Source organism: Cynocephalus volans, chromosome 1, assembly GCF_027409185.1.
Source record: "Cynocephalus volans isolate mCynVol1 chromosome 1, mCynVol1.pri, whole genome shotgun sequence".
NCBI classification, from domain to species: Eukaryota; Metazoa; Chordata; class Mammalia; order Dermoptera; family Cynocephalidae; genus Cynocephalus; species Cynocephalus volans.
Genome location: NC_084460.1, coordinates 213,326,711 through 213,338,392, shown reverse-complemented (window position 1 = coordinate 213,338,392; position 11,682 = coordinate 213,326,711). Strand labels below are relative to the sequence as shown.

At 34.4% G+C, this 11,682-nt stretch overlaps 1 protein-coding gene across 1 annotated transcript in view; it reads right to left on the bottom strand.

The window, feature by feature from the left end:
- Positions 1-3,318: 3,318 nt before the first annotated feature.
- KYNU (kynureninase) overlaps positions 3,319-11,682 on the bottom strand; it is a 79,022-nt gene continuing 70,658 nt past the window's right edge. The window contains exons 8-9 of the mRNA XM_063113309.1: positions 4,262-4,360; positions 3,319-3,396 (exon numbers count right to left, since the gene is read on the bottom strand). Of these exons, the coding sequence (XP_062969379.1) occupies positions 3,319-3,396; positions 4,262-4,360 (177 nt within the window). The remainder of the gene's footprint in view (positions 3,397-4,261; positions 4,361-11,682) is intronic.

Here is an 11,682-nt window from a genome sequence, read left to right as displayed (position 1 = left end):
TTGATGTTCTCCATTTGGTTATCGGCTACATATTGAATTCTTAAACAGCGGAAAAACTCTTCAGTCTCTCTAAAGTTCTAAGAGAACATAAAAGTATAGGTGACAGAAGGTTTATTTAATGCAGTTAAACCTGCTGATCTTGGAGCCCTAACAACTGCAATATATTTATTACTTGACAATAAAGTTGGTACTCACAATGGAACTTTTGAGATTTAAGTTGGATTTGACCTCTGTACTATAAATATTATTCCTTAGAAAACTTCCTTCCCTATCTTCAAAATAATTTTATTTATTGAACATCATTACAATATCTATGCACTTATTCCTTTTTACACAGTGTAATGTTTAGCCTTTCATGTCTTCTCATTGCTTACTCTACCATTCCTTCTGCAGGTGGTGTTTGACTTGTAGATGCATAAAGGAGTAAAACACACTGTGGAACACAGTTAAGTGTTAGCAAAGCTTTTCTTTTGTGATCAGGGCAATGAACAGATTATCCGAAAATTGCTTGTCCTTGTCTCCTATGAACTTGTTGGATCTCATTTCTAATTAAAGGGATTCAATTCCTCAACACAAATTAAATACAATACATGATACCTAGTACAGAAGAGGGAGTTAAGACTAGAAGTTGGCATTACTGGAATTAGTCATTCTGACATCACATAAGAAGAAGCTTTGACTATGAGAAAACAAAGAACAAATGGAAAAGCAGCGACAAGGAGGGTTTCCTGTAATGTGACCTTCTGGAATCAAGCCTGATTTGAGTCCTTCCAAGTCTCCAAAGCTAGATACTTAATTAATTAGACAGTTAATTACATATAACTTGCAAAAAAAAAGTTAAAAGCATGGCTCTCATACAAATACAAAACGAACACACATGAAAGATCTCATTCAACCTGCTGATTAATGGGGGAACCAGTAAGATGCTAAGGCAGATACAAGAGAGAATTCAAGGAATGGAGACTAATACATTCTGTAGAAAGCCAGCTGAAATGAACTTGGTGATACATACAAACTATTTAACTTCCTATAAGGTCACAAACCTTAACCTTTGGGATTAGCTTTCCTGCTTGAGAGAAAGGCTCTCCAGTGGGCAAAAATCTACCTTTAACATGCAAATTCACAGTGAGTCAACAAAGTACTTAGGGGTAAGTGCTAAATAATTACCAAACAATACTTTCGAGAGGCTGTTAAAGAATGCCCCTGCGACATTTTAAAACAGAGTAATAGAAGAAGCATTTGATTTATGATAATAGGGGAGGACTTGATCACACGTGTCTCAGTACCGGACAGATCATCTAGGCAACAAACCAACAGAGGAGCAGTTAATCTATCAGATAGAACAGATCTATGGTTATTAGATGGGGGAAGAGAAGAGAAAGGGGAGAGGAGGAGAGAGAGGGGTAGAGAGAAAAGGGTAAGAGGAGAGACTGGATAAGGGGCATAAAGAATAAGTATGATTTGTACCAATTAATATGCTAATAAAAAATAAATTTAAAAATAAAAATGAAAAAATGCCACCCATCTTTCAGCTTTATTTCCCAAATTTAGGGTTTATTTTTTCATACAGCCTCACATGTATCAATTACATATTATGCTTAAGTGGCTATGCTTAGTGCTTTACATGTATCAACTCATTTTATTCTTACAATAATTGCCTATGAGGTAGATGCTCCATTAAGAGGCCAGAATACTGGGATGTCAAGGAATGTTTTTCAGGTTACAGACCCACAAGAGACCAAGCTGGAACATGAACCTGGTCTGCCTAGATAGTCTTTCTCCTGAGAGCATAGAATTAATTTGTATTTAAATATTGTCTAGAAGATTTTGGAGTTCCACAGAATGAGGTACATGTGAGCACACTACAGTCCCTTCACCCTGTCCTGTTCCTTGTCCATGATGAGAAAAATATCAAATGTTACAGAACTATGCTGTAAGGTCAGAGGTAAACTCCTAACATTGACTTTCTCTAGAAATTGTGTAGATTACTTCCACCCCCACCACCAGCTTGCCCTTTGGGTTGATATAATACATCAGATCCTCTCTTACAATTTAAACAAATGGAAAATGAGAAATGGATGGGGTAGTGACTCACCACACAAAAACAAGCAATATCTGGTATACAGTCTATGTGGAAAACCATTACACTAGGTGAATGTTATCAATGGGATTTGCTAAAAATGAAAAGGAAGACTTTTAAAATATGCATGATACTCTTATAATATATGCTTCATATTCTTCTCAGAGAGTTTGGGACATGGAGAAAAATCTAATGTACTGACAACAATATATTCAAGGAAGATGCCCACCTGACTAAATACTGTCTAAAGAAAATGCTCTCTATAATTTTAAAACCTTAAAATTTTAAAGAAATTCTGGACATGTTTAAATAAACTATAGAAGTTATCTTAAATTCCTAAGATTTGTGTGCACAGAACTTCAGAGATGTGATGTCCTCCAAGCTCCATCGCTAATTCAGCTTCAGTTCTTGCAAAGATTATGTCACTCAGCCAGTGGCTGAGAAGATTCAGAAAACTAATCAAACATTATTATATTATCTATTAGGAGTCTAGACAGTCTCCTCATCACACATACTCCAACACAATTATGAAAAGGTTTTTTTTTTCTTCCCAGAATATTATTCTTTATGTCCATGCCAGATAAAAATAAAAGGAACACTTATGAGTTCCCTAGTCAAATAAAAATGTGTAAATGTGTTGGTGTATTGCATTTGCATTTATGCCTGCTCTAAAAAATGAGGAGAGTTATATAAAATAGAAAAGTATAACTTTTTATGTAGTCAGTCTGTTGTTCAGTGTTCAGCTTCTTCAGGTTTCATGGATTATAAAGTCTTTTAGGACAGAAGATATTCCCTACAAGCCATCATGCAACATTTATAGCTTTCAAGGTAGATGCAATTTTAATAATGACATGCCACATTTAAGGCTCTATTAGGCACAGCTCTGGTTGCCTTTGATTTATTCATCAATGGAGAAATTTGAAATTTTCTAAAGCTTAATTTTAGAAAAAAAAAAAAATTCAAGTGGTCTCTTTGCATTAAACCATCTGCTCTACATGATTGCAGTGACTCATTTTTAGCATTGAGGCTTCCTTTTTTTAAGTTTCCTGTTCAATCAATTGAACTCTTTGGAAAGCATTTATTTCTGACAAAGCATATCACGGTTAAGAGAGTAGTAAAATAATTATAATCTAATCCAGATTCCTATCAGATAGCATATGAAAGAACTCATGTAAATTTACCATATTATTAATGCAAATTAATTTGTTCATCACCAAAGAAGAATCTGAAGATGGTACTCACGCAGGTGGAACTGTATGGGTATGCTTTTCATGGACAAAGGCACCAGCGAGACCTCCTGCTCCTGCATTTAAATACTAGATTAAAAATAAGTTAAATTGTATGGGTTTACCTACAGATATGACAAAAAATAAACAATGTAATCATCTGACCGTCTTAATGAAACTACAACTTTTGACTAGTTCAAAATGTGTGGTTATTGGAGCTTTTAAAACGAAATAGAATCTTGAGTCACCTTGTTCAAAGAAAATCAAATGAAAAATAGTATTATTAGGTTGAGAATACAAGGGTATTTCAAAAAGTTCATAGAAAGTTTCAGATTATCTTTTAATTTCATTTTTTTCCACCAACTTTTTGAAGTATTCTCATAAATAGCTATTACTTTTTTGGCCAATTTTGCCCCTGCTGATAAATAGCGGGTCTGTCTTATTTCAAAGCTTAAACATTTAAATTATTATACATAAAATATTTAAATAATAATAAAAGTATCATATTTTTAAAGCACCTAAATTAAAATTAGTTTTATTTTCCTGCTCTTTGTCATTTCAATTGTCTTCAAATACCAATATCAAGTTGATTCTCTAAGAATTATCTTTACATGTGTAGAAATTTCATAACTTATCAACAAAAGAACTAAGAACCTCATCAATTTAAATTAAGTTGTAAGTGTGGGGCTTTTTCTTCAGAACCTTTTGACTTTTTCACAGCAGCCTAGGAATTGAGGAAATAACTTCCCTATAGTCACAGGAATATTAAAATTAGATTTTTAATCATACTATTCTATCATATGACTCTACTATTAACTGAAATCAGAAAATAAAATAATGAAAGAAAGAAGGGAAAGTAACTCAAATCCTTAAAACTGGCCCATGGATCTAGTTTTTTCCTTTAGATTAACATCAGTGTGAAATAAAAGAATGTGAATATATTAACTGCTTGTACCTTGTAGGAACACCAACAGGCAAAATCAACTCCCCAGTCATGTAAGTGGAGTTCAACATTTCCAATGGCATGTGCTAGGTCAAAGCCAACAAAACAACCCTAGGGAAGAACATAACGCTTAGTATAGTAAGTACAAATATTTTTAAGAAAATCTTTTATAAACTGCTCTACCATTAATAATGGTTCCCAAGACGTTTTCAGGAGGTCAGCCAGATCATAGCAATTTCTATAATACTAAGATGTCTTTGCCTTCTTCACTGGATTGTCATTTGCTCTAATAATGCAAAAGCAGTGGTGGGCAAAATGGCTGGTACCTCAGCAGGAACCAAAGCAATGACATCACACTGTGTAAGGAGTCATTGCATTTGTCCCAGTGGTTCACTCATTGGGGAGGAAAAGTTTCATGTAACAATCTTGTTAAAGTTGTAAAAATGATCAATTTTTAATAAATCTCAACAACTTAGTTCTCCCATTTTTTAATGTTTAATGTGGGAAGTTCACACAAAATACTTGAGCGCCTTCTGAAGGAGACGGTTATCTCCAAGTAATGCACCTGTACAATTATTTGAGTTGCAAGCTGAACTAGCAACTTTTATTTCACGGAGAACTATTTTTGCATGAAAGAGCAACTGACAGACAATGGCAATTCATATTTAGGAATGTTACAGACAGACATTCTTTTGAAAATGAATGAAGTGTCTCTTCAATGAAAAAAACTCAGAGTATTTGCTCCAAGTGATAAAATTAGAGTTTCCAAGAGAAATTAGAACTTTGCAAAATTTGTGTCCACTTCCGTGAGCACAACTACTCCCAGTAATAAGAGATATTTCAGGGCTGTCCAGTCAGCTCAGTTAGTCAGAGGAGGGTGTTATAATGTCAAGTTAAATGGTTCAGTTCCACATACCAGCCAACTGCCACCAAAAAAAAAAAAAAAAAAAAAAAAGACAGAGAGAGAGAGAGAGATTTCTGAGTTTAGTAGTAATAAATGTTACGTTACATATCATTCAAAATGCAAGACTAATCAATGGTTTTGTTGTTGTTGCTGTTTTAATTGCTGCTGGCCAGCACAGGGACCGATGGATTTTAATGTAACAAAGTACAGATAGTTCAGTGATTTGGTTTCACATTTCATGCCACAAATCTTAAGAAGTTCTCACTTGTCAGATTCTGGTGCAATTTTAAAGAATATCCACAATTGATGGAGAAGGCTATTAAACTACTACTGCCTATTCTGACTATAAATCTTCATGAATACCGATTTTCTTCATATGCTTCACCAAGAGAAAAAACAGACATTGAATGCAGAAGCAGGTATGAAAAAACCCAGCTGTCTTTTGTTAAGTCAGATATTAATGAGATTTACCAAATATGAAACAATCTCTCTTTTGTTTTAGAAAACATTGTTTTTTATAACAATATATTACTTATGTTAATAAGTAATGTGTTTGCTGTTACTTTAAAATAAATACATTTAAAAATTCTGTTTTCATTATAAAATCAGTAAATACAGATAGGTATAAACTATATCAATTCCTCTTCATGATCCTTGATGATTTCTGAGTGTAAAAAGTTTCCATTTTAAAAAGTTTAGAACTTCTTTAGTATATCTTAGAAACCTTAAGGAGTTGATAGAATTTTTTAGTTCAGTGCTTAATCCCAAAATGTGTCCCATTTAATCAGTTCAAGTATAAACACTGTGGCAAATTGCACTAATGCTTCTGATTCTTTGCTGCTTCTTGTATCCATGTCCTTCGCCATATAACTTTTCAGTTCCTCCCACTGTGAGTAAGGTGTGATTCTCTGTCACCTGGCTTAGTCATGTGACTTGTATTGGCAAAAAATGTTAGCACATGGAATAAAAGTAGAGTCTCCCTCCGAAAGCACTTGAATAACGAGGCTTGCTCTGTCTTGCCCTCTGCTACCTCTATGAGAAGGACTTGCTTGGGCCAACCTGCTGGTCCAGTTGGAAAATGAAAGAAATGTGGATCAGAGTCAAGCTTACCTGGGCTCAGCCTGGATCAGCTGCTTCCCCAGCCCCTCAGGTGGCCACAGATGCATATGTGAACTCAGCTGAGACTAGCAGGACCTCTCCAGCCAAGCCCTGCCTAGATCAGCTAACACCAAGGTGACCTATAAATAAATGATCACTGCTTTAAGCCAACAAGTTTTAACATGATTTGTTACTGCATTTTTATTTCATTTTATTTATTTTTTTTAATTTTTATTTTGTTATTGAAGCATAATTGATTATACGTATTTGTATGGTGCAAAGTTGACTATCAATAGTTGTGTACAATATGTGATTGTCACATCAGAATAGTCAGCTTATTCATCATTACAATGTGTAATCATTCTTTGTATTCATTAGCCAATTTCTCACTAACTTCTCATTAACCCTTTCCGTCCCTTCGCCTTTGCACTTCCAGCAACCACAGTTGTTCTCTCCTTCAAAAAGTTCAACATATTATTGTGATTGTTGTTATTTTCTCTCTCTCTCTCTCTTTCTTTCTTGTTTATTTATTTATTTATCTATTTATTTATTTATATTGCTACTGCTTATGAGTGAGGTCATGAGGTATTTCTTTCTATGCCTGGTTAGTTTCACTTAACATAATTTTCTCTATGCTCATCCATGTTGCTTCAAGTGGCAGAAGTTCATTCTCTTTTATGGCTGAGTAGTATTCCATTATGTACATATACCACATTTTCCTTATCCAGTCATGCATCGATGGATGTCTAGGTTGGTTCCATAGCCTGGCTACCGTAAACAGAGCTGTGATAAACATGGGAGTGCAGGTATCTCTTCAACACGATGAGTTCCTTTCCTTTGGTTATACACTCCACAGTGGGACTGGTGGATCGTATGGCAGTTCCATCTGTAGTAGTTTAAGGAACCTCCAAACTGTTCTCCATAATAGCTGCACTAATGTACAGATCCACCAACAGTTCAGAACGGTTTCTCTTTCTCCACATCCTTGCCAGCATTTGTTATTCTGTCTTTTTGATAACAGCCATTCTAACTGGGGTGAGGTGATATCTCAAAGTGGATTTGATTTGCATTTCCCTGATGATTAGTGATATTGAGCATTTTCATATACCTGTTGGCCATTTGTATGTCCTCCTTTGAGAGATGTCTATTCAGCTCCTTTGCCCATTTTAAATTGGACTACTTGGTTTTTTACCATCAAGTCGTTTGAGTTCCTTGTATCTGGATATTAATCCCTTGTAGGATGTATAGTTTGCAAATATTTTCTCTCATTCTGTAGGTTGTCTTTTCACTCTGTTGATTGTTTTCTTTGCTGTGCAGAAGCTTTTTAGTTTGATATAATCCCATTTGTTTATTTTTTCTTTTGTTGTCTCTGCTTTTGGGGTCTTATTCATAAAGTCTTGGTCCAGCCCTACATTGTGGAGTGTTTCCCCTATGTTTTCTTCAAAAAGTTTTATAGTTTCAGGTCTCATATTTAAGTCTTTAATCTATTTTAAGTTGATTTCAGTATATGGCAAGAGGTACGGGTCTAGTTTCTTTCTTCTACACATGGATGTCCAGTTTTCCCAGCACCATTTATTGAAGAGGCTGTCCTTTCCCATTGTATGTTTTGGTGCCTTTGTCAAAGATCAGTTGGTTGTAAATACGTGAGTTGATTTCAGTGTGGTCTATTATGTTCTGTTGGTCCATGTGCCTGTTTTTATGCCAATACCATGCGGTTTTGGTTACTATAGCTTTGTAATATAATTTGAAGTCAGGAAGTATAATGCCTCCAGCTTTATTTTTTGCTAATTGATACATACACTCAGTTCTAAAAGAGTAAGGCATAATTAACGTGGTCTTAGGACTTAGAGCTGCCATTCCACTCAAAGAGTATAAACTACTGAAGGATCACAAGATGGGAAGTTTGGATCAGTTACTGCTTAAATCCCTTTTTAGTTCCTCTGTCAGAATGAAAGTATCTATCCATGCTCAGTACTATTCTGTAAGTAAAGATCACATTTTTGGTACAATAGATTCTATTTGTGAACCAGATATTTCATCTGGTGCTCAATTTATTTAAAATATATCCAATAACAGAGGGGGGAAATTTGATGTTTTGACACATAATTTCAAAGTGAATGTTGACATTACACTATCCTCCATGTACATTGACTTTAAACCCTAACAGCCTCCTTTGATCTGACTATTCTGTCCTAGGTACTTACTTGTCTTATGGTTCCAAGTGTTTTGTGTGCCTGCCTAGTAGAATTCACACTGTTTTAGAACAGAAACCAAGCCTCTGTTTCCACAAAAATTCTCAGAAAGACAAACTGGAACAATGATTACAGATGATCCAAATTGTACCCAGTAGTAACATTCTAATTTAATTGCTTATGATCAAAATCATTTTGCTTTCTGCATTTTAAACTGTTAAATTTTTACTTAGAAAATATAAGTGATTTAATTCCACATTAAGACAACATTGTAACTGACTGTTAAATGTGGGTGATAGAACTTTGCAAAATGTTTTACCTCTGGGTTTGTCTATTATTTGTTCACCAACTATACATATAACAATTACATGCTCCAAACTTTACAATTCCTGCAATGTTGAAGGAATACATCTATTGACTAAAATAAAAGTTTTCAAATAAATAATGGCAGTGGGACCAATTTTAGAATTGTTCTAACACCTCTTAAGAATAAATAACCCCAAACTGCTATTATAGGTAGTTTCCCTAGAGCAGAGAGAGGCAAAGTATGACCTGTTTTTATAAATAAAGTTATACAGGAACACAACTAGTCTCGATTATTTAAATATTGTTCATGGCTGCTTTGCATTACAGCCACAAAATTAAGTAGTTGTAACAGAGACCATATGGTCCATAAATCCTAATATACATACTACCTGGCCCACTACAGGAAGTATTTGTTTACTCCTACCCTAGAGCATTAGTTTCCATGCAGAATAGGCAATATATTGAAAAAATATAATATATATTGAAAATATATATTATATTAATTATAATTAATTAATTATAAACCTTACTCATTATCATGTGACTGGAACTAGCATCTCACAAAAGGAAATTTTCTTACCTGTACTATATAACAGATTTTTTTTATTGGGGGGTGGGTATGGATTTGTGCTTTGTTTCTCTCCAAAAAATGGGCAATGCACATCATATGAATAAAACAAGTGCTCCATGTTAATACAAGTTTTGGGAGTGATAAAGAAATATAATTAATCTCCATCAAGACTTAGAGTTTATCAAAACCTTGGTTTGCAGACTAATGTTTAGCTGCAATGGATATGCACGCTCACCCACACACACACATGCTTGTTTGTGTAACTTATAACACTTATAAGTGTATCTTAAATTCCATTTGGGGAAAAATAAAAGTTATTCTGAATTTGAAATCCTCTTTCTTCTCATAAGAATTTCTAATTAAAGCAATGATTTCTTATGAAGCATATTTTTACAACTCAGCTTTTCATAGATAGGTTTTTATACAACTCACGTTTCTTAGAAAACTCAAGGAATAGAAAAGGCAGCTTTTTTATTTTATTATCAATTATTTATAAGAGAATGGCACATTGAAGAAACCACAAAACTGCACCTACTATATCCTGTTATTAAAAGCCCTGTGGCCACATTCATGGCACAACATCAAAAAATCAATTGTGGCTTCTACAATATGCTTTAGTACATGTGCAATTCTTTTTCCATGGATGGCAGAAAACATAAATTATTTAAATGTGACTGTTTTGAGGAAAGGACTGGAAGATACAAACTTGAGTGAGATTGCCACAAAGTTATTTTACAAAAGTGTCACTAGATGGCAGCATCTTAAAAATAAACAAACAAAAAAAAAACAACCTAACAATTCTCCAAAACCTCTTTACAGACAGCCACCTGATTAGATATTTTCATTATTTTACCTCTAAGAGTAGCTAACATGATATGCATAGGTGAAAACATAAACTCTACACTTGAATGCCTACTTTATGCAATTTTTAAAGAAAAATCAGTATTTTTCAACACATTTTTATTCAAAATTACATACAGGTGCTCACACTCATGTTGACACAACCACATCCCAGCATAGAAGGGTTCGGCCACAATGTCATCTCGCATTATAGTCAGTCCTCAAACAATCACAGTAATCTTCTAACCATTCTGAATACTTCCAGCCTGTTTTCCTCCAATAACTTTCTAAATCATATATTTGATTACAAGACTCCCTACTTCCCTTCAAAGAATGCCCATTGACTTCAGAATGTAACTCATCCCTTTGACCTGGTCCCTTCTAGCTCTTCTGTCTCAGATGCACCATACTTACCTCCCTCTGTTTGCAAAAACTTTTGCCTTTCTCCCAGATATTCTTTCTTTCCTCATTTGCCTGGCTGGCTCAGATTTTGATCACAAGATAACTTCTATGAGAAGATTCTTTTGCCAACTCTCTCTCCTCTCTCATCCTACAGTCTCGGTTTGCATGTGTCTCTTGTAGCAATTTTCCCATCTTACTGTCTTCTATTCTCACACAATATGAATCCAAATAATTGCTGAATAAGTAAATAAATAAATGAACAAATAACGAAATCATACAATTGTCAATAGATAGTCTCAAACTGATGGTAAATTTTGAAGGAATATTATTTGAAGTCTTTTGTTTCCGATGTCATTTTATTACATAAGCTACTCACTCAGACATGGCATCTTTTAAAATGAAGGATTTGGGCAAAATAGTAAGTAAAAAATATGTTCAGAATTCCTCTGAATTAAATAAGGGGTATCATGTATGATTTGTTCTTGACATCTTCACTAACATAATAATAAGAATATTTCTGATCAGTGGAAAAATATGATACCCAGGGCCTCTGCTGAAATTTCCAGGGCTAGCTAGCTCACTCTTGCTCAATTTTGATTCATTATTTGTCTATTTATTAAAACGAAATATGGAATGATACAGCTGACTTATTTTCCTAGTGGCATTAAAGTTCTGGTAATTTTATTGATTTATTTTTGTCACAAATTGAATTTGGACTGTTATTATTAGTTTGTTCCTTCTTCACCAAAAAAATCCTATGAATTATGAAGATCATTAATAAGTGGCAGATTTAGTGTGAAAAAATGTAATTATACAAGATGTTTGTGGCTATACCCAGGGTTGATATTCAGCTGGTATGCATTGCATGTTCATATGAATCATTAACATAATAAAATATTTAAGGTAGGTAAATAGCCTTTGCCCTAAGCCACCTAAATAATCATCCATGATTACGGTCCCTGGCTGCCATGGGTGTCTGGCCATTCATAAATACCCAACTCTGACTGTTCACTGCTAGGTGCTGGCCCAGATTCCAGCGGATGAGATAATGCCTTTACGTGCCACTAGCATCATAGTGGGTAAATCCCAGGTGCCCATCAGTCCCTCCAGGGCTACTGAT